General features: G+C 45.4%; 1 protein-coding gene across 1 annotated transcript in view; it reads right to left on the bottom strand.

The window, feature by feature from the left end:
• MYO1D (myosin ID) overlaps positions 1-26,728 on the bottom strand; it is a 369,137-nt gene that overhangs the window by 217,380 nt on the left and 125,029 nt on the right. Inside the window, exons 12-14 of the mRNA XM_065422544.1 lie at positions 24,212-24,282; positions 22,828-22,902; positions 17,971-18,103 (exon numbers count right to left, since the gene is read on the bottom strand). Of these exons, the coding sequence (XP_065278616.1) occupies positions 17,971-18,103; positions 22,828-22,902; positions 24,212-24,282 (279 nt within the window). The remainder of the gene's footprint in view (positions 1-17,970; positions 18,104-22,827; positions 22,903-24,211; positions 24,283-26,728) is intronic.

Here is a 26,728-nt window from a genome sequence, read left to right as displayed (position 1 = left end):
CTGCCCCACCCGGCGCCTGGTAGAGGGCATACTGGAAGGGGAACCTCTGTAGGGCTGAGTGCCATAGAAACTCTGAACTACACTGGGCTGTAGCATAGCCCATAGGCTTCTTGAATAAGATTGCAGCCAATTAAAGAAGTCTCTGGGGCTGTTCCATGTTACACTGGTAGCCGCATCGGTCTCCAGAATGCCAAGAATCGAAGCAGCATGAAGGTGGCTTTTGCCACGCCCTCTCCAAGCACATGAAAAGATGGGAGTTGCCTTACCAAGTGGGGCATCAGTACTAATGAGGCCAATTCAATTAAGGTGGAAGTGGCCTATTCGCAACAGTTGACAAGAAGGGGTGAATATCATGTGCTGTAAAATATATATATACTGCTTACTGTATTTTTCACTCCATGCATCTGATGAAGTGGGCTTTATCCCACAAAACCTTATGCCCAAATAAATTTGTTAGTCTCTAAGGCAGTGGTTCTCAAACTTTTGTACTGGTGACCCCTTTCACATAGCAAGCCTCTGAGTGTGACCCTCCCCCCCTTATAAATTAAAAACACTTTAAAATATATTTAACACCATTATAAATGCTGGAGGCAAAGCGAAGTTTGGGGTGGAGGCTGACAGCTTGCAACTCCCCCTCCCCCGTAATAACCTCGCGACCCCCTGAGGGTCCCGACCCCCAATTTGAGAACCCCTGCTCTAAGGTGCCACAAGGACTCCTCGTTGTTTTTGCTGATACAGACTAACACGGCTACCACTCTGAAAACTGTGGAAAAAATCCTTGCCTGAAAACAAATGGATGGCAAATGCCCAGTCTTCGTAATATTTAGCTCACATGTCATCAACAAAGTATTCAGTTACTTATTATCTGGATTAAAAAAATTTTAATTACAAATCAGTGTAATCTTTATTCATGTTTACAGCAGGTTTGGGAGACCTCAGCCTAGATAAATGTCTGAAAAAAGCTATTTTATGTTTGTTCTGTAATTTATGACAATAGGAAAGTTTAATCCATGCTTACCTGAAAGTTACCTTTCCTTAAGAAATAAGGTCCACAGATTCATTACAATGGGTACTTCTGACTGCATGAAACCTGGGGGCAGAACCAGCCCCGTGTGCCCTGACTCTTTCTGGAACTGGACTCTCCCATGCCTTGTACACTTCCATAATACATTGTCTACTCCACCTAGCATCGGAGGACTTGGAATCTCTGAGTCCTTGACATTTCAGGTAGAAGGATACAAAAAGACACCGGATCTCCTCATGGACTCTATGTTGGAGGTAAATTTTCAGAGCCCTTCTAATATCTAAGGTGTGCCACTTCTCCTCAGTGGGATGCTCTGGCCTTGGACACAATGAAAGGAGAATCACTTCTTGGAGGCATGGAAGGAAGAGTTCACCTTTGGGTGAAACGATTCCGGAGTTCTGAGCACTACCTTGTCTTCATGAAATATGCAGTAGGACTCCTGCATAGAAAGCTCTGCCAACTCCAACACTCATCTGGAGGACAGGATGGCTACCAGAAAACAAGTCTTGATGGACAAATACTGACATCAGTAGTTCACAGGGTTTTTTTGGTCTGGGCTCACATCACAAGTGTCTCATTTGGGAAACAGAGGCCTGCCTGCCTGCTTGGCTAACCGGACCCAAGGACTACCTTGGGTTTCTGTGTCAGAGAATCCAGAGATTCTGCAAACACCATGCTACTATAGGCAGACACCTGACGAGCAATGGTGCTGCCCAGAAGCTGCGACTGGACAACAGGGGATGGATCGCCTGGTAAATAGCCCTGCTCTGTTCATTCCCTCTGAAGCACCTGGCACTGGCCACAGTTAGAAGACAAGATCCTGGGCTAGATGGACCATAGTCTGACCCACCATGGCCGTTCTTATGCCCACTGCATGATTTCCATCGCTTCAGCGTATAGCACTGGGCTTCTTGTTCACTACTGGTTGTTCACTTATGCGACTACAGTCATGTTGTCTGACTGATTGAGGATGTGATTCCCCTCTAGGCTGGGCTGGAACCTTTGCAGCATCAGCTTGACTGCTCTTAGTTATAGGAAGTTTACACTGTGGGCTCTTTCCTCTGAGTTCCAAACGTCTTGAGCTGCATGAGATCCCAAATGTGCTCCCCATCCCTTGAAGTTGGCATTGATTGTGAAGATAAGGAGGTCTAGAAGGCATATGGGTATCCTTTTATGGACATGGCCTTGGGCTGACCACCATTTAAAAGAGCTGATTACCTGTGCCAGAACCTTCACTTGATATGTTCCCAGGAATGGACCTTAAAGATGAAGCCGTGAAGGTGCCTGTTGTCTGACTGCACCCATGGAGTGATCCCTTTGCACAGTACTAGGAGGCCAAGTACTTGAAGGCTCAATGCTATAGTGGGCTTCTTGCAGTTCCGGAACAATGCAAGGAGGTCCTGAATCTTTTGAAACCTCTCTAGAATTGGATATATCCTTGCTATCAAGGTGTCCAGGGAAATGGGTAAGGAGACTGTCTGCCCAGAAGAGCCTGCCTCTCCAATCCTGCCTGCATCCCTTCCTGCACAAGAGAGGGTGGCTGAAGTGACTGGGCTATATCCTCCCCCAGAGACAGCTAAGCTCCCCAGCAGGACACAGACCCCTCCTTTTACCTCTGGCTTTTCTCACCTAGCTTTCCCTGAAGACTGCTGGGATATCAACCACAGCAAACACCTCTAAAGGGGGAGCAGTGATGAGGGGACAACTTCCTTCGAAAGTTCAAACACAGCCACAGGACCCAGATGGGATTGGGAATTGGAATTGTTAACCTGAAAACTTGAAATAAAGTTTGGAATTTCCCTCAAGGCAGCTCTGCAACAGGGAAGCTTGGCCAAGCCACCAGCAGGCAGAAAAAACTGGAAGGATTTTCAGGAGGCAGGCATTCTCCTGCTGCCAGTCACTGCCAGGGCTGGGTTGGCTCCCAAGCTGCATAAGGCTGAAGTACTCATTGTGATGGATCTGGGGACCTGAGCACAATGAAGAATGAATTGGTTTAAATCCAGTTCCAACATCATAGATTTCCACAGCACAAAGGTCAAAACTGGCAGTAACTAACATCCTTGTTATGAGAGACATCAAGGATGGAATGGGCCATGGAGACCAATAGTGGCTCTTCCAGGTCCAAGTTGAAGCACATTGGCAGGGTACTGCTGGGACAGGTACTGCCCTGTTTTACCAAGTCTGTGAACAAAGGACACTGGTCTCCAGTGCTGTCAAGTACACCCTTCACAGCATTTTGAGATCTTACACACAACTGGAGTTTATCTCGCTTAAACTTACATTTATTTAAATGTTCTACAGTGGAGAAATCCAAAAAGGTCAACATGAGAGAGAGACTCCTAAACCTGTCTTGGGATCTCTCTTTATAGCATCAGGATAATGCCTTCATTTTGAATTTTTTGGATTTCATTTTGTTTCAAAGCTTAATGCTTTTTCAAAGTAGTTTTTGTACTTCATAATGGTCTGTAATGAACATCCCGGTACCATAGATACTAGGGTAAACTGCAGTGGATACTTCAACATTAACATTACTGCCAACTTGATTTTTATAGGGGTACATATCTGGTTCCCATTGCTGTGGTATCTGAGCCCCTCACACTGTCTTTAGTGCATTTATCCTCTGTGAAGTGGGGAGGATCTATTCTCTCTGTTTTACAGATGGGAAACTGAGGCACAAAGACACTAAGTGACTTGCCCAGTTTACACAGGTAGTCTGCATCAGAGCAGGGAATTGAAACAACCTCAAGTCCTAGCATTCTAACCACTGGATCAGCCTTTCTCTGTATGAAAGTTTCAAAACTAGAGATGAAGAAATGAAGAAAGTGTCTCCTCTACGGTTTGCAGCTAATTACCTGAGACATGCTTAGACACTCCGAAAAAGATGCATAAGGGAAACATTTGTGCTAGATTAGTCACAGTGATGGAATTATAAACATACTAGAGAGGAAGCCTGTCAAAGTGAATTCAAGGGAAAGCAAAGAGTGGAGAGGAGGGGAAAAAATCATATGGAGAGGCTGGAATAAAGGAGGGATCTCAAAAGAGCAGTCAGCCCCAGAATAGCTCATCATTCATTGTAATGTCAGCCAGAGCAGTATAAGCCCTAGTGTTTTTAAAAGGAAAGGAAGAACCCAAGTGATCAGTCAAACAAGACCAAATACTCAAGAGGAAAGCATCGGAAGATAACATTTGTCAAGCACACACCTTTATGTGGCAGCTACATAAATCAGCCTATAGACATTTTAAAAAGATGCATTTGAAGACACCTCTCCATATCTTTCATTTCCCTTTTTCCAGTGCAATAAAAGTATGTTTAACAATCCTACGTTTCTGTCCCTGGATTCTCTTAGTACAAGTTTGGAAGGGGAGAGTAGATTAAGTATTTAATCTGCCATAAGAAGAAGAGCCATCACTAGATTCAGTGCTTCAAAAATATGTTTAATTGAATCTCAACAAACTAGGCAAAAATGCAGAACCGAACACCCTTTTGAATTAGGAGCCTTAGCTATCCAACCAGTAGACTTTTCGCAAAGGTTGGTGTGAGGTTTTAAAGGTACGTTTTACAATTGGGAAAAATGAAATTGATTGTGTGTCTTATGTATCATGGTAGATTTGATAGAATTTTCTGTTAAAATTAATTCAGTGTTTACAGATAGCTCTTCCATAGTACATGATAAACACTTCTAAAATACTTATTCCTATAGCAACTGCCATCTGCTACTCAAAAAGCACTTTATAAACAATGAATTAAACCCCATTGCCACTGAGCAGTCTGCCACCCCCATTTTACAAACAGGTAAACTAAGCCACAGAGAAACTGATTGACTTGCAAAGCCACTAATAGAACTCAAACTGTCTATTCTTCCCATGCTTACTCTTCTGTTGTCTGAACACCTGACTTCAAGCCCTGTATTTAAGCCACAAGTCCTTCCCTTTCCTTCCAAAAATTTCAGAATTCCAGTTTTCATTAAGAAAAGAAAAACAGGATTCAACTAGAATATCTGTGGAACAATTAAACTCATCTTTGAAAAAGAGTGTCCACTTAAGCATATTAGAAAGTTCTAATATCTATTAGAGCATGGGTTCTCAAACAGGGGGTCGCGACCCCTCAGGGGGTTGCGAGGTTATCACAGGGGGGGTCGCGAGCTGTCAGCCTCCACCCCAAATCAGCTTTGCCTCCTGCATTTATAATGGTGTTAAATATATTTTAAAGTGTTTTTAATTTTTAAGGGGGGTCACACTCAGACTTGCTATGTGAAAGGGGTCACCAGTACAAAAGTTTGAGAACCACTGTATTAGAGTTTTGCTTGAATTGATACAGGTTTTGTCTCTAAAACGACCATATTAAAAAAAAAATCACACAAGGTTAGTAATTACTAACAAGCGTAATTTATTTGAACACACTTTTGCCCATTCAGTTATGTTCTCTTATTTTTTTCTTGGCAGTAGCTAATTTCTTATATGACACCAGCATCACTGCTGCAAGAAAACTGTCCATTATTTGTCACAATTAGCAATTACTCTTTGGGTGAAGAGTTAAATGCTTTCTAAAAGTTTCCCTTTTTTTTGTTCATTGTTGTTGTTCAGGTTGTTGTTTTTTTTCTTCCTTCCTTTTTTGTCCTCTAATCACTATCAGTCTGGTTTGAGTGAAGAGTGCCACTTAGGCAGCAAGCCATGTGATGGAATGCAACAAGGTGCTTTTCTTATGAAGCCCAGGACTGTTTCAACCACAACAGTGCCTGCAGACCTTTCAAACCATAGCACTGGAGGAAGCATCTTTAAGTCAGAAAAGTGGCAATTTATGAACTGAAGCCAAGGTTTAAAGATTTAAGTTCTTCTAGAGAGTCAATGGCTCACGGAATCAAGACTTTCCCCAGATCAGAACTGGTCCTGCCAGCCTCTAGTGGCAGTTCCACTTACTTCCACAGGTGTCCTGGCTGGAGCTGAATCCTATGCACCACCAGTATACGAACCACACAGTTCAAGTATCTCTAAGGTTAGAGAGCTCTAGCCAGTGTATTACTGCACAGAATACATTCCGTATTCAGATCAAAGTAATGGTCTCATATGACCATATCTTCTGGGCCAACAATAACCCGACTATTCTCAGTGGTTTGCGCATTGGCCTGCTAAACCCAGGGTTGTGAGTTCAATCCTTGAGGGGGCCATTTAGGGCTCTGGGGCAAAAATCTGGCTAGGGATTGGTCCTGCTTTGAGCAGGAGGTTGGACTAGATGACCCCCTGAGGTCCCTTCCAACCCTGGTATTCTATGATTCTATGAAACAGCAGCAGCAGAATATTTGGAAAGATTTATGTTACACTGCTCTACAGCCAAAATGCTTCTGAAATAAATGTAGTCAAACTTTACTAATTCTGGGTCACTGAGAACGAAAATGATGCTTAAAATTGTTGATTGGCTCTAGTTTTCAAGATATGCTATTGGGTCAGTATATACGACCCTTGACTTGGGAATGGCGGAGGATAAGTGAGTTATAAAGGGAAGGGATCTCAATTTAAACCAGAAATGACTAAAATACATCTTTGACTGGATCTATGAATAAATCTATGACTGGGTTTGGACAGTACTTGCTTTTTAGGCAAAACAATGAATGATGCAATCTGAAGCTGGTATTGCGTCCTACATGATAGGAATTGCATCATGTTATTCCTAGAAGTCATGGATGATGCAATCATAACGAAGCTTACATCACTCTGCTGAACAAATTGCCCTATATCAGCTCTAGAAATCATACAGTGTCGTGCTCTCTTATTTGTCAGTGTTTGATTTTGCAAAGGGACACATTTCTGTTTAGCCAAAGTGAGCAGAGATGCCTCGGACTTGTGTGAACAGTGCAGATGACTTCTGCTATGTTTGTAGTGAAGTGACTTTTGCATCACTAAAGCGCAGTATAACCACTATGGTTAAGAAAGCCTATCACCTTTATTTTGGCTGCAAAATTGGAGATCAGGACAAGAGGTGGGCCCCACACATATGCTGCAACACTTGTGCAACAAATCTTCGCCAGTGGTTGAACAGGAAAAGGAAATCTATGCCTTTTGCAGTGCCAATGATTTGGAGAGAGCCAACAGCTCATACCAGCAATTGTTACTTCTGCCTGGTGCCTCCAGTTGGGAAAGTGTGTCAAAGAAGAAAAAGTGGACTGTGCATTATCCAAACATTCCATCAGCTATACGCCCAGTACCCCACGGAGAAGGACTGCCGGTTCCTGATGCACCAGAATCCTTCTCACTTGAGTCAGATGAGGAAGAGGAAGAGGATGAAACTTCTGGTCCTGAACCATCAATGTCACAGGACCCACATTTTCTCCCATCCTCCTCCTCTGAACCACACCTCATAACACAAGGTGAACTGAATGACCTTGTCAGGGATTTGGAACTACCCAAGAGTAAGGCAGAGCTATGGGCTCCAGACTACAGCAGTGGAATCTCCTGGCAGGTGATGTTAGGGTTTCCATGTTCCGTGACCGTCAAAAGGATCTTGTCCCATTCTTCTTCATGGAAGGTGATCTTGTAGCCTGCAACAACATCGATGGTGTGATGGCAGCCCTCAACATCGTTCACGATCCAGATGAGTGGAGACTGTTCATTGATTCATCGAAGACGAGTCTTAAAGCTGTTTTACTGCATAATTGCAATGTTTTGCCATCAATTCCAGTTGGTCATGCAGTCCATATGAAGGAAACCTATGACAACATGAAACAACTTTTGAGGCGCATAAACTATGACCAACATCAGCGGCAGCTTTGTGGCGATTTGAAGGTTGTTGCTCTCTTGCTTGGTCTGCAGACTGGATACACAAAGTACTGCTGTTTTCTCTGCGAATGGGATTGTCGTGCAAGAGATTCCCACTACATCAAGAAAGATTGGCCACTCCGACAGTCATTGGAGCCTGGGAGGAAAAGTGTTCAGCATCCACCACTTGTTGAATCAAGGAAGATTTTGTTACCACCCTTACACATCAAGCTGGGTCTGATGAAGAACTTTGTCAAGGCCATTGACAAAACACAAGCAGCTTTCGAGTACCTCCGTGGAAAATTTCCAAGGTTAAGTGAAGCTAAGATAAAGGAAGGTGTCTTTGTTGGTCTTCAGATTCGTGAACTTCTTCGAGATGATGCATTTGACCATGCACTGCGTGGCAAGGAAAAGACGGCATGGAAAGCCTTCCAGTTAGTGGCAATAAATTTTCTCTGAAACAACAAGGCAGACAACTACAGGTTGTTGGTGGAAAACCTCCTCAAGGCATACAAAAGCCTTGGTTGCAACATGTCACTAAAGATACATTTTTTGCACTCTCATCTAGATTTTTTTCCACCGAACTGCGGAGCAGTGAGCGACGAGCACGGTGAGCGATTTCACCAGGACATTCCAACAATGGAGAAACGCTATCAGGGCAAATGGAGCCCATCAATGCTTGCAGACTATTGCTGGACAGTGACAAGAGATGCTCCATTTAATGAATACAAGAGACAAGCCAAGAAGCGCCGAGTAGACACTGAATAGGACTAAACTATGTACAGAATAGTTTTTTGCCTTTTGTTTCATAATAAATTTTATTTATATAACCCTTTGGCTGATTTTTAAAGTGTTACATAAACAGGACAGGTGAAATATTATCATGTAAAGCAACCATAAACACATGAAAAGACCTAGGTTTACAATTTATGATTAAAACTCTACTATCTACACAATATACAGACATAAAATGTAAAAACTTAAATATCTTAGAAACAGTAGCCAATCAGTTGTTTTAATTGTCATATTTGAATTCAGCACATCAAAATACATAATAAATAGCACATTTTATCTCTGAAGCAGACGACTTCTCAAAAATTGTAGACCAGTGTTACCAACCGATGTGTTACTGTGCTCAATGATCGTCTTGTTTGAAAGCCCGAATCAAGAGACATGTCCCTTCTGCACTTGCAGAGCCACCGTTTCATAGAATCATAGAAATGTAGGGCTCAAAAGGGCCTCATATCAGTGACCAAGACATGGGCAGTCATGCCTCAGAGCCAGAATCAGAGACCAGCTGCCAGAACCCAGGGTCACAGAGCCAGAGTCAGAAGTAAGGAATCCAAGCCAAGGGTTGGGACTGGGTTACCTGGAGTGAGGGGCTAGGGCAGGGAACATGCAGAAGCCATCAGGAATGCTTTCAGCAGCTGCTGAACTGCTTCTACTGCTAGGCTGAAGAGCCAGTCTGCTGACTTTTCCAACCAATCAGGCGGGGAAGCCAATCAGGCAGCCTATTACAGGCCAGCTGCACTCATTAGGATGCCAAGAGACTGGCTCTGATGCAGGACCTGATTTTTAACACCCCAATAAGTCATCAAGTCCAGCCTCCTGCGCTGAGGCAGGACCAAGTAAACAAAATGGTTACCTACCTTTCGTAACTGTTGTTCTTCAAGATGTGTTGCTCATGTCCATTCCATTGTACGTGTGTGCGTGCCCACATGCGCGACTGGAGACTTTTGCCTTAGTGGTACCCATAGGGCTGGCTGTGCCACACTCATGGCGCGGTATATAAGACGCCACCGGCCCTGCGCGTCTCGGTTCCTTCTTGCCGACAACTCTGACACAGGAGCAGGGGGGCGGGTAATGGAATGGACATGCGCTACGCATCTCAAAGAACAATAGTTACAAAAGCTAGGTAACCATTTTTTCTTCTTCAAGAGCTTGCTCGTGTCAATTCCATTGTAGGTAACTCACAAGCAGAATCCTCGGAGGTGGGCTCGGAGTTCTCAGTCTTGCAGATTGGAGTACTGCTCTGCCGAAACCAGCATCAGCCTGAGCCTGCTGGATCAGCGCATAGTGCAAGGCAAACGTATGGACCGACAACCAAGTTGCGGCAAATTTCCTGGATCGGCATCTGAGCGAGGAAGGCCGCTGAGTCAAGCTCACAGCAGTAGCGGATGCACTCCATGATCCAGGACGAGATTCTCTAGGTAGACACTGGGCAACCCTTCATCCGGTCCACAACAGCAACAAACAGTTGTGTAGACTTACGGAACAGCTTCATCCTCTGTGTAGAAGGCCAGTGCCCACCAGACATTCAGAATATGCAGCCTGCATTCCTCATCTGTAGTATGAGGCTTCAGGCAGAAGACCAGTAGGTATATGTCCTGACCAGTATGGAACTGGGAGATGACCTTGGGCAGAAAAACTGGGTGCAGACGCAGCTGGACTTTGTCCTTATAGAAGATTGTATAAGGCAGCTCTAACGTGAGTGCCCTGATCTCGGACACCCTACGCGCTGCAGTTATAGCAACCAAAAGGAGACCTTCCAGGAGAGGAGCAGAAGGGAGCAGGAAGCCAGGGGCTCAAAGGGGTGCCCCATGAGCCTGCGGGGAGGGATAGCTCAGTGGTTTGAGCATTGGCCTGCTAAACCCAGGGTTGTGAGTTCAATCCTTGAGAGGGCCATTTAGGGATATGGGGCAAAAATCTGTTGGATGATTTAATTGGGGATTGGTCCTGCTTTGAGCAGGGGGTTGGACTAGATGATCTCCTGAGGTCCCTTCCAACCCTGATATTCTATGATCTATGAACAACACAAGCTTCAGGTCCCAAGCAGGGACCGGGTCCTAGACATGCGGGTAAAGGTGTTCCAGACCTTTAGGAACTTCATGAGATGGGCGAAGACCAACTTACCGTGAAACAGAGGATGGAAAGTCGAAATGGCTGCCAGGTTCACCCTGACGAAGGACAGTGACAGGCCCTGAAGCTTAAGGTGCAGCAAATAGGCCAGGATGTCCTGCAGGGAGGCATCTTCCACCCAGATGCGGCGATCCAAGGCCCAACACGTGAACAGCTTCCACTTAGCCACATAGGTAGCCCTTGTGGAGGGTTTCCTGCTGCCCAGTAGGACCTGCTGGACACAAGCACTGCCATTCTTCCCCGCTCAGCCACGCAGGAACCAGGCTGTCAAGTGCAGCGCCAGGTTCGGCTGCAGCAGATTCCCGTGGTTCTGGGACAGCAGATCCAGCCGAAGAGGCAGCTACAACGGAGTGGCTGCCGAAAGACTCAGGAGCCTGGCGAACGAGGGCTGCCGAGGTCATGCCAGGCGAACGAGGGCTGCCGAGGTCATGCCAGGGCCATGAGGATGACTGTCGCTCTGTCTTGCTTCACCTTGAGCAGGACTCTGGATTAACGGAACGGGTGGGAAGGCATACATCAGCACTCCCGACCACGGAATCTGGAAGGCGTCTGACAGGGAGCCCTTGTCCCTGTCCAGCAGAAAGCAGAACACGTGGCACTTCTTGTTCTGTCTGGACACAAACAGGTCCACCCGGGGAGTCCCCCACCTGCGGAAAACTAGGCTGACCACCTCCGGATGGAGCGACCATTCGTGGCAAGACAAGAAAGTTCTGCTGAGGCAATCCACCAGGACATTCTTGGCTCCGGGCAGGTGGGCGGCCACCAAATAAATGGTGTGCTGCACACAAAAGTCCCAGAGGCGGAGCGCTTCCTGACAGAGGGCCAAAAACCTGACACCACCCTGCCTGTTGACGTAGTACATTGCGGCAGTATTGTCTGTCAGGACCTGCACCACTTTGCCTTCCAGGTGGGGTAAGAAAGCCTGGCACACCAGGCAAAACGCCCTGAGCTCTCGGACATTGATTTGAAGGGCTTGGTCATGTTGCAGCCAACGGCCCTGGGTGTTGAGCTCGCCCAGATGGGCCCCCCAGCCCAGGTCTGACACGTCCGAGACCAAGGTGAGCGAGGGCAACTGGGTCTTGAAGGGGACTCCCTGCAGCACCGACTTGGGATCCCGCCACCAGTCCAGAGAGGAGAGGACATGGTTCAGCACCGTGACCATTCGGTCCAGTGGGTGCCTGCTTGAAATGTAGACCAAGGTAAGCCACACTTGCAGGGGCCTTAGATGAAGCCGGGCGTGACTTACCACATAGGTGCACATGGCCATGTGGCCCAATGGTCCGATGTAACCCGCAACCAGGCCAAGCAGTAGGGGAAAAGGCGGTCGAGGAAAGGGCAGGAAGGATCCGGGCAGTTGGCTGGTGTGTCACTCCTGAGCGCACCCTCAAAATAAGCGCTTCTGGTGCTTAGTTAGGCCAGGCTGCGCAAGAGATTGGGACGATGAAGGGTGACGGCGGTTAAACACGGTGTCCCTTTTTCTCGCAGGCCCCCGCCAAGGCTGCCACTGTTTAGGTGGCTGAGGAGGCCGGCACGGCTGCTTGGACATCTGAAGAGTGCACCCCCAGGGAGCGGAGGGTTGCCCTCGTACTCTTCAGGACATGCAGATGCACATCTGTTTGGTCAGAAAACAGGCCGACACTGTCAAACGGGAGGTCCTGAACAGAGGCCTGTATCTCCTGGGACAGGCCGGCAGTCTGGAGCCAGGAACTGCGCCACATGACCACCGCTGAGGCGACCACTCGAGCAGCTGAATCTGCCGCGTCCCAGGCCATCTGGAGAGAGCACCGGGCCGCTGTGGTCTCCTCTTCCACCGGGGTTGCGAACTCCTGGGCCACCTCCTGGGACATGGAGTCCTTGAACTTGAAGAGAGAGTCCCACAAGTTAAAATTGTAGCTGCCCAAGAGGGCCTGGTGGTTCGCCACCCGAAACTGGAGGCTGGCCGTAGAATAATTTTTTTGACCAAACAAAACCAGTTTTATCCTATTTATTCTTAGGGGTGCTTGCTTGGTCCTTGCTTGTCCCTTTCGTTGGCTGCCGAAACGACCAACGACCCCAGGGGCGGATGAGTGCACAAGTACTCAAACCCTTTTGCAGGAATGAAGTACTTCTTTTCTGCCCTTTTAGAGGTGGGCGGGATGGAGGACGGGGTCTGCCGGATGGTTTGGGCAATGTTCAGAACCCCCCCTCCATTAAGGCTGCGAGTTTGTCATGGAGATCAGAAGTCACGGATTCCATGACTTTCCGAGACCTCCATGACTTCTGGAACAGCCGGTGCACCTGGCCCAGTGGCAGCTAGGCAGCCCTGTCCCAGTCACACCAGCTGCTGGGGGTGTGTGTGTAAAAGAGAGGCACGAAGCCAGGTAGGGAGCCTGCTGGCCCCACCAAGCCCTCCCGGTCCCAGCACCAGTGGGGGTCCTGAACCGTGAGCCGCCGCACCCCTCCGCCCCCAGGCCGCCCTCCCCCAGGACCCACGGCACCCCCTTGCAGCCGCCCACCCAAGTTTTAGTCAAGGGTATATAGTAAAAGTCATGGACAGGTCACGGGCCGTGAATTTTTGTTTACTGCCTGTGACCTGTCCATGACTTTTACTAAAAATACCCGTGACTAAAATGTAGCCTTACCCCTCGTGTACCAAGAGCGCAATCCGGGCTGGGGAGGACACGGAGACCACATTAAATAATGTGTCCATCTGTTCCTCCATCTCCTCCGCCTTGAGGCCCAAGTTGGATGCCACCCTGCGGAGCAGCGCCTGATGCTCGTGGAAATCGTCTTGTGGGCTAGCTCTGGAAGGCTCTGCCACTTCTTCATCCGGAGAGGAGGAGGATGACTGGACAACAGGGGGAGGTCCGGCAGCATCCCCACCCGTCGGGGAGGGCGGCCTTGGGGTGGGTACCGGCTCCTCACCCGCAGCGGCCATCAGGACGTCCTGCACCGAGCCTGGTGCAATGGATAGTGGGGGCACCGCCTTCGGCCTGTCTGACTCTGCGACTGAGGGCTGGAGGGAGTGGGGCACCAGCATGACGGGAACGCCCCGTGCATTCCAATAAGGCCATTGGGTTGGCCACTGGCTCTGCTGCCAGGTTGGCACTGATGCCGCAGATGCACCCTCCAGAGCCCAATCACGTTGCCTGGGCGAGGGGCTGAACTGTGCCTCCGAGCCTGAGAAGTCGTCACCCTCCAGCGACTAGGGCAGGGCTGTGGAGGCTTGAATGACGGCTCACCGTCACTGCTGGAGACCGTTGCCAGGACTGGTTCGACCAGTGCCAGGGGTAGGGGGAGCGGTGCCACGTGTGGGAACGCCCTTGAGGTCTTGGCAACGGCGACCAAAGGCACGACAAAGACTGGTGCCAGGAAGATCAACGACGCCTGGGCGAGCTTCGGCGGCACGATGGGGATCAGAAGCGCGGTGCTGATGACTTGTAGCAGCGAGCCGGAGACCTGGGTTGATGCGGAGACCAAGAACATAGCGACCTAGGGCTCTGTCCTGGCTCCGGAGGCGCTCACCTGTTTTGTGCGAGGCCTTGCCGGTTGGCTTGCCCTCGCAGGGAGCCTTAGCCAGTTCCATAGCCGCACGCAGTGTCAGCTGCGGCAGAGGCGCTCTCAGATCTCCAGGCGCTGGGGCCTTGGAGGGGATCGACTGTGCCATTGGCCTAGGCCCTTTACCGCTCCCCGGAGTCAGTGCAGGCCCCTTTTGGGGGGGGGGGGGGGGGACTCCACAAGGCCGAGCCCTTTAGCAGGTCTGGAGTGGCGTACGGCCCGAGCAGGATCCTTTGCCCAGAGCCCCTTGGTCGGGCTTGTTCAGTACCGCTTTCTTAGTCTTTTTCTTTGGCACCAGAGACAGGGATCAGTGCCAGGAGGATCCCGGGGCCGGATGTGCGCTACGCACCAAAGTTGAAGCGCTGGGTGCTGGTTCAGGCCGCACCGCTGTAGTAGGAAGAGAACCTGAGACATAAGCCCTTGTATCAGAGGCCTGGCATGAGGCAGGACCTGCTCACAGAATCTGGCAAGAACAGGGCTGATATTGCAAACATACACATTCCTAAGACGTGCTAGTCACAGAATACGGACGCACACACATCCCGATATCAAGAATGGTACAAAAACATTCCCCAAGGATAACTATCTAAGAGGCAGTACTGACTTTTTTGAAACAGGGGATAAAGATGTATCTCACAGGGAGTATCTTTGTCCAGCCGAGGAGGGAAATGGCAAGTCCTGCCATTCACTGAGCTGTGTCCATTGTCACGGGCATACATGTCTTACTATCCTCGTAGAGCCTGCCAGGTGCTTTGTCGACAATAAACCTGGCCTGGTGCCTTCGTACCTTAACGGATCTTGTGGTCATTGTGTGGTTCGCTCAAGGTCTGCTGTGCTGTCTGTGCAGAGCTGGGGCAGCACACAGGGAGAACACACATACACAGACAAACATCTAACCAGAGCCAGCTCCGAAGCGGGGCACAGGACAGCCTGCATCAGGAGGGCCGTTCTCTGTGTGTCCACGGACAAAAGTTCTGGCAGATGCGATAGCATTCCTTTATATGGGTTTCCCCGAGGCACTGTAGAAAACTCTCTTGCGGATCACTAACAGGCATAGGCCTGTTACACGAAGAGCAGGGCTTGAAACCCGGAGACCAGGGCATGCCCCGCCAGGGGCAAAGTCCCCACTGGGACTTTATCTAACTAACACTTAACGGGTACGTAAGAACTAATAACGATTAAACTATTTACAGGTAAAGCACAAGGCTAAGCTAGACGAGAAACCGCTGACCACTTGCAAAGCAAGGGACACAGGTGCTCTGACTGACCACCACGGGCGGTAAGAAGGAACTGAGAAGGTGCAGGGCTAGCAGCGCCTGATACACCGCACCATGAGTGCGGCACTCCAGAGGGCGCCACAGCCGGCCCTACGGGTACCGCTAAGGCAAAAATCTCCGACGGCCGTGCACGTGGGTGCGCACACACCTACAATGGAATAGACAAGAGCAAGCACTCGAAGAAGAACTAGACCATCCCTGACAGCTGTTTGTCCAACCTATTCTTAAAAACCTCGACTGACGACAATTCCACAACTTCCCTTAGAAGCCTATCCCAGAGCTTAACTACCCTTATAATAGTTAGAAAGGGTTTCCTAATATCTAGCCTAAGTATTCCTTGCTACAGATTAAGTCCATTACAGTACTTCTTGTCCTACCTCCAGGGAGCATGCAGAACAATTGATCACCATCTTCTATAACAGTGCTTAACATTTTCTCAAGACTAAACATGTCCTGTGTTTAGAAATCACACCCCTGGAGAGCATATTATCCCACTGCGTGGACAAGCCCTTAGATGACTCAGCTAAATCTATGCAAAGCTCTTCATACAAATCCGCTTGGGACTAATAAATGGTACACAGGCTACTCCTAACAAACAAACAAGGTTAATGCTTGCACAAGGCAGGTATAATATAGAATCCAAAGCTGTTTAAAAAGAAAGGTCTGGAACAAAGACTCTTGAATATTTAATATAGTACAACAGCACTTAGATATGGTATTGTATTCTGTAATTCTTTCAGTTTAAGTCTTCACCAAACAAAGGTAAATAGAGAAGCCAAAAAAAAATTTTTTTTAACTGAAATATAGTGCAGCAAATAAATCCAAGTAGGCGATACTAGTCAGTCCCAGGAGGGCTGCTTGCTGTGCAACATGGAGCAAAGACTATCTTGACCCTGCTAAGTTTTATGACCAGCCTTTTCCATAATGAGGAAGGCCTAGAGTGATGGAATAAACTCTTGCAGCAGCAATTTGGACTGTTAATAGGTTCCTGAGGGTCAGACTCATAGGTACTTTACAGTTCTCAAACTGACTTGCTGCATTCTAGTTGTGTAACTAATCATTTTTATTGGTGGGGAGTGGGGCAATCATGTGTTTCAAAGGCTAATAAAGCCACAGAACTCCTAAAAACTAGCCTAATGTGATCTTAGTAGGATTAAAATGAAAGGTTTTCAAACCTCATTTTAGTAAGGCCCACGACATTCTCAAACAAACAAGTGAAATGTGGTCTAGATCTGGTTGAAAATCCACACTCAAAGAGTAGTTGTCAATGTTTCACTGTCAAACCAGGAAAGGGTATCTAGTGGGGTCCCATTGAGGTCAGTCCTGGGTCCAGTACTATTCAATATTTTTATTAATGACCTGGATAATGGAGTGGAGTGTGCGCTTATAAAATCTGCAGATAACACCAAGCTGGGAGGGGTTGTAAGCACTTTGGAGGACAGGATTAGGATTCAAAACAACCTTGACAAATTAGCAAATTGGTCTGAATGCAACAAGATGAAATTCAATAAAGTGCAAAGTACTTCACTTAGGAAGGAAAAGTCAAATACATAACTACAAAATGGGAATAACTAGATACGCCGAAGTACTGCTGAAAAGGATCTGGGGGTTATAGTGGATCACAAATTGAATATGAGTGAACCATGTGATGCAGTTGAAAAAAAAAAAGGCTAGTATTCTGGGGTGTATTAACAGGGGTGTCGTACATAAGACACAGGAGGTAACTGCTCTATTCAATACTGGTGAGGCCTCGGCTGAGTATTGTGTCCAATTCTGGGCACCACACTTTAGCCTTCAAAGGCTAATGAATTTTGACTTGGAATGGATTTCAAAGGATAACCTAAAAGTTAGACTCCATCTTCCATTATTCTAAGTGTGTTAATATATTTTAGCAGCTTCCAAGGTCACTTGTCCCCTTATTTGAGAACAGTCACCCTTCACTATTCCTATCAATATATTATAAATCTATCTGGTATCAATAATTGCCAGACACCTATAAATTCTAAATGCTCTCTTAACCACACAACTCAACATTATCCTGCTGCTCAAGTGTAGGGCACTGCATTGCCCTCCTGACTTCCACCACTAGCCCTAAACGTCTCTACCTAGGGCTGCATTTTCCAAGCCAACTACATTTCAGGTAAGAATCACCTCCCCTTTTCCCACTTTGCTTCCACACAAGTCACGCCTTGTATTGAAAGATAAATTTTAAAAAGAGGATACTTCTCAGCATTACACTCCACAAACTTCAAGAGCTTTGCTAAAGGTAAGGAGTATTTGCTTAGTGTAATAAGAACTACTTATGACTGGTGTCCTCAATAACAGGACTTCAACTGGAGGCACAAATAATGGCACATAAACTTGGAACTCTAAACCAGGAAGTGCACAGACACACTCCAGAGAGGATCCACACATCTCTATAATCCAAAGTCAGAACTGATTTTGAGACAGTCAGATCATTACCTTAGATGCCAGGTTGTCTACTAGTGCAATCATGGAGTTCTTAAAAAGGGTAGCAGCAGTCAAGGGTCGCTTGGTCACTTCTGTGATACTCAATTTACCTTCAGGCCACATCATCTTCAACACAGGATTGGAGCTACAAGGCCAGAGTTAGAGGAAGCAGTTTGTTTACTTATGAAGATTCTATCAAGGTGTCAGTGGCAGTAACTAATTTTACTGTGCTCTAAATTAGACAATTAATTTCTGGGTCAGAGACTGATGGCGATCCCAGTTCTTTTGACAGATTGGCTAAGCCAATACATCAGTTTGGTGCTACAAAACTCTACTGTTTATTAGTTAATTAATTTACGGTACAAGGTTGTTACTGAATACACTGGTAGCATGGCAAGCACACATTCTCCTAGCTAGATAATGGTAGAACGGAAAGTGGTTTTGAGAGATTTCCTCTTTATAGTCATTAGTCTAGCCAGCATAAATATGTGCATAAAAGAGGGCCCAAAATTAAGATCAGTAGCCTAAGAAATTAATATGAACCACCACATAATCCACCCCTCCCTTTAAGATGCATAGTATTTTATTCCAAACTAATATATCCTGCACAAGTGATTATTTTTAATAAAAGTAAGCCAAAAACAATCCAAACCAATTTTAAACTTTAACCTACATTACTTAATCAGAAATATAGGGTAAAAAGAAAGTCACAGTTAAATTTGTGCCTTTAATAAGTTTGATCCATAGCTGATCCATTGGGGGCACTATAGAAGGGAGCTGTGGGAGAGGAAAGTACAGGTGGTTGTCTTGGAGAGATCTTTTCTGCCTCACAAGCAAGACAAGATAAACAGAAGATAATGGATGTAAACTGCTGCTGGGTAAGTGGAATAAAGTGGAGAGTTTGGGTTCGTGGAACATTGGGCCCCCTTCTTTGGGGAGATGAGGCTGTTCAGGTTGGAAAGCCTCCACCTCAGCAGCAGGAGAAGCAACACTCCTGGTGACAGATTAGCTTGACTAGCTGCCTGGGCATTAAACTAGCAACAAAAGGTGAAGCTATTACAAATATAAACAAGTCATACTCAAGGTATCATGCATATAAAGAATCAAGAAGTTAAGGGATGCAAAGAGAAAAAAATTCGTTAACCGCCTATATACTGATGCTATGAGAAATCAGAAATGCTTGTTTATGGGGGGAAATGGACATAATTTGTATTACTGAAATCTCAGAGGAGTCACATGATCAGTAAGTGAAAAATCATTATATACAACCTATTTGTGAAGGACAGAGTGGGCAGAAAAGGGATGCCCTTACCATCTTCAGAGAAAGACACTTCAGAAGTGAGAGACCTAGAATGCTTATGAATCAATGTACAGTATTAACTGATAAGTCACAACATGGAGTATTGGTCTGGGGTCTATAATAGATGAATAGGACAGAGAACAGGATGAACAATTCCTTAAAATATACATCTAGAATGTGTAGAAAGAAAAGCAGCATTATCCTGGGGGATTTCAGTCAGAGGGACACATGCTGCAGATCTAGGGTGCTTTACTAGTGGCAGCATGAGGAGTTTCTAAGAATTATAGATAATTTTCTAGCACAAGTAGTATTACACCCATCAAAAGGTAACTCTATATTATAACCTCTTTCTGATGGATAAAGATGACTGATAAGTAAAAATTAGTTGTTGCTTATATGGAATGATTGGTTACATTCATGTGCCAACAGAATACAGCCCAAACCAGTGATATATATTAGACACTATAAAAAGGGCCAATCTCTCAAAGCTGGAAAACAAGAAAAACTGTGGGTAGAAAAATAAACGAAAAAACAGTTGAGCAAAAATAAAGTATTCGTAGACAACTGCTGACTTAGGTGCTGAAAACACTCAATTCCAGACATGAAAGGTTTCTTCAGTTAACAAAATCCTATTAAAATATTCATAAAATCAGAAAAGGAGAAGCTGAGAGCAATGACTATAAATAATTAATTATAAAATGCAGACAATTAATAAAGGAAGAAAAGGTACCAATGAAAAAAATCTGTGGCTAGTAGGGCCAAGGACAGTAAGAAATTATATTTAAAAAATCAGGAACAAAAAAAATCCAAGCAGTAGTATAGGTCCATTATTAGATAAGAATGATACAGTTGTTAATAATGAGGTAGAAAAAACAGAAGTGCTCATTAATATTTCTGTCCTGTGTTTGGAAAGAAGCTAAAAGGTGGAGTCACGTCTTACAGTGATAATGAAATGCTTTCTATTCTAACAGTAAATAGGCAGGTTGTTAAACAGCATCTATCAAAGTTAAATATTTTAAACCTGCAAGGCCTGATAACTTAGAACATAAGAATGGCCCTACTGGGTTAGATCAAAGGTCCATCTAGCCCAGTATCCTGTCTTCCGACAGTGGCCAGTGCCAGGTGCCCCAGAGGGAATGAACAGAACAGGTAATCATCAAGTGATCCATCCCCTGTCGCTCATTCCCAGCTTCTGGCAAACAGAGGCTAGGGACACCATTCCTGCCCATCCTGGTTAATCGCCATTGATGGACCTATCCTCCATGAATGTATCTAGTTCTTTTTTGAGCCCTGTTATGGTCTTGGCCTTCACAACATCCTCTGGCAAGGAGTTCCACAGGTTGACTGTGCGTTGTGTGAAGAAATTTTAAACCTGCTGCCTTTTAATTTCATTTGGTGACCCCTAGTTCTTGTGTTATGAGAAGTAGGAAACAACACTTCCTTATCTACTTTCTCTACACCAGTCATGATTTTAGAGACCTCAAATCATATTTCCCCTTACCTGTCTCTTTTCCAAACTGAAAAGTCCCAGTCTTATTAATCTCTCCTTATACAGAAGCCGTTCCATATCCTTAATCATTTTTGTTGCCCTTTTCTGAACCTTTTCGAATTCCAATATATCTTTTTTGAGATGGGGCGACCACATCTGCACACAGTATTCAAGATGTGGGCATACCATGGATTTATATAGATGCAACATGATATTTTCTGTCCTATTATCTATCTCTTTCTTAATTATTCCCAGCATTCTGTTTGCTTTTTTGACTGCTGCTGCGCATTGAGTGGATGTTTTCAGAGATCTATCCACAATGACTCCAAGATCTCTTTCTTGAGTGGTAATAGCTAATTTAGACCCCATCATTTTATATGTATAGTTGGGATTATGCTTTCCAATTATCAACATTAAATTCCATCTGCCATTTTGTTGCCCAGTCACCCAGTTTTGAGAGATCCTTTTGTAGCTCTTCACAGTCTGCCTGGGTCTTAACTATCTTTAGTAATTTTGTATCATCTACAAATTTTGCCACCTCACTGTTTACCCCTTTTTCCAGATCATTTATGAATATGTTGACTAGGACTGGTCCCAGAACAGACCCCTGGGGGACACCACTATTTACCGCTCTCCATTCTGAAAACTGACCATTATACCTACCCTTTGTTTCCTATCTTTTAACCAGTTACCAATCCATGAGAGGACCTTCCCTCTTATCCCGTGGCAGCTTACTTTGCATAAGAGCCTTTGGTGAGGGACCTTGTCAAAGGCTTTCTGAAAATCTAAGTACACTATATCCACTGGATCCCCTTGGTCCACATGCTTGTTGACCCCCTCAAAGAATTCTAGTAGATTGGTGAGGCATGATTTCCCTTTACTAAAACCATATTGATTCTTCCTCAACAGATGATGTTCATCTATATGTCTGACAATATTGTTCCACACATCTTTAAGAAATTGGCAGACGAGCTCTCTGAGCAACTTTTGTTATTTGACAAATCTTGGAATACTGGGGAAGTTGCAGAGGACTGGAAAAAAGTTAATGTATCAGTAGAGTCCCACCGGGGTCTGTTTTTAGCTAAATGCTATTCAATATTTATCAGTGATTTAAAAGAAAATATTAAATCATTTCTAACACGTTAGCAAAGGACACATATACTGGAGAAATGGTAAAGGATGAGAACGTGTCCACTGTACAGAGTGACCTGGATCGCCTAGTAAGTTGGGTTCAAGCATGCATTTTAATACAGCCAAATAGATGGGCTGGGGGACTGGATCCTGGAAAGCAGCAACTCTGGAAGGGGCTTAGAATCATGGTGGATAATCAACTGAACATGAACTCCTACTGTAGCATGGCAGTTGAGGTAGCTAATGTGATCCTTTGATGTATAGGCAGGGGGAATACTGACAGTAAGGAGGAGCTATTACTGCTGTAGAAAACATTAGTGAGACCATTACTGGCATACTTATTCTCTGTTGGTGCCCACACTTCAAAATGGATGCTGACAAATTGAAAAGGGTTCAGAAAAGAGCTACAAGAATGATGTGAGGTCTAGAAAACCTGCCTTACAGCAAGAGACTAAAGAAACTCAATACAGACAGTTCATCCAAGAGATGGTTAAGAGGTAATTTGATCAGGGTCTACATGGGGGAAAGATTTCCTATTTGTAAAGGGCTCCTTAATCCAACAGACATAGGCATAGGAAGATCCAATGGCTAGATGCTGAAATTAGACAAATTCAGACTAGAAATGAGGTGCAATTTGTTTATAGTGAGGGTAATTAACCATTGAAACAGTTTACCTGGCAATCTGGTGGATTTTCAATCACTTGAAACCTTTAAATCATGATTGGATGTCATCCTAGAAAAGTTATGTTCTAGCTCATCCAAAAATTATGGGCTTTATGCAGAAGTTACTGGGTGAAATTCTCTAGCCTGGGTATTCATGATGTCATACTAGATGATCATAAATGTCCTTCTAGTCTTAAAAATCTATGAACTAGACTATAACAAAATATTTTGGCAGAATATAAAATAGTGTACAAAACAGGTCGGCTGATCAAAGCTTTGTTCCTACCTGTTATACATTAGGCGTTTGAAGTCTTGGAATAAAGTGTCCTTGTTTTTGTCAATAAATCCTGTGACTGAATATCTATGAAAGAGAAAAACAGTCAGTTACACAGAGGTCAAATATCCCCACGGCCACAGCTTCTGGGTATTCGGTAGAAAAAGCTTATGTGCACCAACGTGGAATCACATACAAGGGAAGAAATGTGGTCAATGGGTGGGACTGGGAGACAAGGGACAAGCTCATTCTCAGATCTGCCACTAACTTGCTGTATAACCTTTTGGGTAAAATCACTTCCTTTATGTGCCTAAATTTCTCCTTCTTTAAAATGGGAATAATGCTTCCCTAATTTGAGAATGCACTTTTAAATCTACAGATGAGAAACAATAAGAATTATTTCAAACAAACAAACTGTGGGCTCTAGTACTGTCTGCAGGTGCTTTCACAATTCACTTCTGTCCTCTTAGATTTGCAAGCTCTCAGCCGCTAGCAGTGCAAAAGTTTCAACCACAGAGGGATCACCTCGTGCTTTTTCCCTAAGCTACTAGAGAAATTTGGCTGTTTCAGAATCATAGAAGCTTAGGGTCGGGAGAGACCTAAGGAGGTCATCTACTCCAACCCTCTGCTCAAAGCAGGACCAACCCCGTCAGCTGTGTCTATCAATAACGCTATATTCAACAGAGACTCCACAAGAAATCTACCTTCACTTAATGGACTCCATAAAGCCTGGATTTGTCACCTTTATAAAGTCCCAAATTGTTCCATCATTAACATGCTTCAGGTATTGGCTATAAAAGAAAGTTGGACTGATTTAATGATTCTTTTAGGGTTTGTCTACACCAAGAAATATGCCAGAATAGTTATTCTGGAGTAACTTTCCATGTCACCACTCTTATTCTGGAATAAGAGTGCCTTTGTCCAATTTAATTTAATCCTCATCCAAAAATAATTATTCCAAAATAGCTACTTTGGTAAAAAATGTTAAGTGTAGAAAAACCCTTAAGGCAATTTAGTTAGATTGATGCACGCTGCTTGTGTGAACACTCTTGTTTCAGTTTAAGGATGCCCTATTTTAATTCAATTAATCTTAAATGGATTCTTTATCCATTTAAGATAAATTGATATGGCACTAAACAGATTTCTTAGGTCAGTACAACTTTCTTGTGTAGACAAGACCTAAGCGTCTCTTGGGAAACTTCATTTTTCTTCCTCCACCCTTCATATTCCCTAACTTCCAAGAAGACTGTATACCATGTAGCAAGAACAAGTATGGCACTGAATTTTATTTTAAATCTGTTGCATTTATCACATAGAAATGAGAACACAATGTAGGTTAAAGCTGGACAAGAACAAGTAGAAGGTGCACCTTCTAATACAGAAAGGAAACACTCACATAACGTCTCCCGCGTAGTGCTTAATCCGAAAGTCTCTATCAAACTCCAGGATCTTGTCTGTCGCACAAAGCTAAAATAAATCACACATTTATTAAAAGGAAGGCATTAAATGTAAGCATTGAAATTCCACAAAGTTCAGAGCACAGCAGCTTTTAGATTTCACCTTGTATTACAACAAACCGGAATTGTAAAAATTATTCTATTTTCTACAGACAAATCATCATGTACTTTATCCAGATTTTTTTGGATAAATAAAACACAAGGACATAAAAATAAACCATGTTCCAAGATGCAGATTTTTTTCAATTAAATAGTCACTGACACCTCCAAAAACTGTTCCTTTTTTATTAATAAGAATATGTGCATGGAAACAGAACTGCTTTGCCTTGTGTTCCCCATCTGCTCCTATTTATTCGTTCATGGCATCATAATCACCTCCAAATCAACATAACATGGTATCAGTAACTCAGGATGACTGAATGACGTGTAAGGTATTTACAAAGCATCAATCTGTCCCCCCAGTATTTAGAGAAAAGGTGGGTGATGTAATATCTTTTATTGGACTAACTTCTGTCGGTGAAAGAGACTAGCTTTCGAGCTTACACAGAGCTCTTCTTCAGGTCTGGAAAACATACTCAGAACATCACAGCTAAATACAAGGTGGAACAGATTGTTTAGAATAAGCAGTTAACACACATTTAAAAGGACCGTTCAAGGTGAAGTGGCCTGTTAACACTCCTCCAGTCATAGGTGGAAAGGAAGGGAGGGGAGAAAAAAACAATTGAGGGGGATTGTTAGTGGGTTATAGATTATTGTAATAAGTCATAAACCCAGTGTCTATTCAGTCCATGATTTTCAGTGTCTAGCAAAGTTATGAATTTAAGTCTCAGGCTCATCTTTTGAAAGTGTTGTGCAGGTTTCCTTTGAGGATGAGGTCCCACCAATAACTGGCAGCCAATAAACACACAAGCTAGAACTTTCACAGCTCTGCTAGTCCGTGATTAACCCCAGGATGCTCAATAGTGGCCAAAGCTATTGCTCTATCCCTGTTGCCACAGAATGCTCTTAATATGCTGTTAGACTGTTATGCTGCAAAGAAGATACATAAACAGCCCACAACACAGGAGTCACTAGCATCTAAAACAAAATGCAAATAGTTTTAGCCGAGTTTTCCTAAAAAGCTGGAACAGCAAAGAAATGGAAGTGACTGCACATTAGTTACAAGCACAAGACCACAAGGCTGGACCATCCAGTAGCCATGCTACACACATGAAGGATAATCCAATCTGACGACACCTTTTAAGACAGTGCATTGGCTTCATTTTTAAGGGTGTTCTTTTTGGCAGTTTTGTTTGGTCTCTTGTGGAAAGGCCTAATAAAGTCCATCTCAAACTCTTACTTGGTTTTATATCTTTGCTCCCTATTTCTTTATGAAGCACTAGCCTGGCTTTTTGCATCCTGTCAATCTAATAGTGCTTGCCAGCAGAAATATGGAGAAAGCCAAGTCTGGCCAAGAAAACCTGAGAAATGCCTGACAGTACAGGATTGCACAGTATGGGGAGGAGGTGACCAGCCCTCTGTGGAGAAAGAAGTGGATCAGGACTATTTAGGAAAGCTGGACGAGCACAAGTCCATGGGGCCGGATGCGCTGCAACCGAGGGTGCTAAAGGAGTCGGCGGCTGTGATTGCAGAGCCATTGGCCATTATCTTTGAAAACTCATGGCGATCGAGGGAGGTCCCGAATGACTAGAAAAAGGCTAATGTAGTGCCCATCTTTAAAAAAGGGAAGGAGGAGGATCTGGGGAACTACAGGCCAGTCAGCCTCACCTCAGTCCCTGGAAAAATCATGGAGCAGGTCCCCAAGGAATCAATTCTGAAGCACTTAGAGGAGAGGAAAGTGATCAGGAACAGTCAGCATGGATTCACCAAGGGCAAGTCATGCCTGACTAACCTAATTGCCTTCTATGACGAGATAACTGGCTCTGTGGATATGAGGAAAGCAGTGGACGTGCTATTCCTTGCAGGGCCGGTGAAAGGATATTTTGCGCCCTCGGCGAAACTTCCACCTTGCGCCTCCCCCCCCCGGCACATCGACTCATTGAGGGGCAAATCCCAATGAGCCTTCATAGACCCCAGGGGCCAGCCTGCCCACTGGGCCAGCCGTGCCCAGGGTCTGCTCCCCAGACCAGGTTCCCCCCTCCCCCCTCCCTGAACTCCCCTGGAAGGTGCACAGCCCTCCGTGAGCCCTCCCCACCCCGGCGGCCCCCGCCCTGAGTCCACTCACTGGCTTTGCCAGGCTTGGGCCGCTGCAGCAGCTCGGCAGGGAGGAGCCATCTTCCGGAGGCACCGGAGAGCCAGAGCGTCAGCTTGCAGTGGCGGCGAGCCCCAGCCATGGAGCAGCCGGCGCGGTGCAGGGGGGCAGCAGCCCTGCAAAGGCAGCGGCACCGCTAGTGGGGAGCAGCTGCACCCCCCGCCCCTCCTGCGGCCTGGCACGCCCCCCCCCCGGGGGCTACTGC

Source organism: Emys orbicularis, chromosome 25 (genome assembly GCF_028017835.1).
Source record: "Emys orbicularis isolate rEmyOrb1 chromosome 25, rEmyOrb1.hap1, whole genome shotgun sequence".
NCBI classification, from domain to species: domain Eukaryota; kingdom Metazoa; phylum Chordata; order Testudines; family Emydidae; genus Emys; species Emys orbicularis.
Note: the sequence above shows the minus strand (reverse complement) of the source record. Positions and strands in the feature narration are given on the sequence as shown.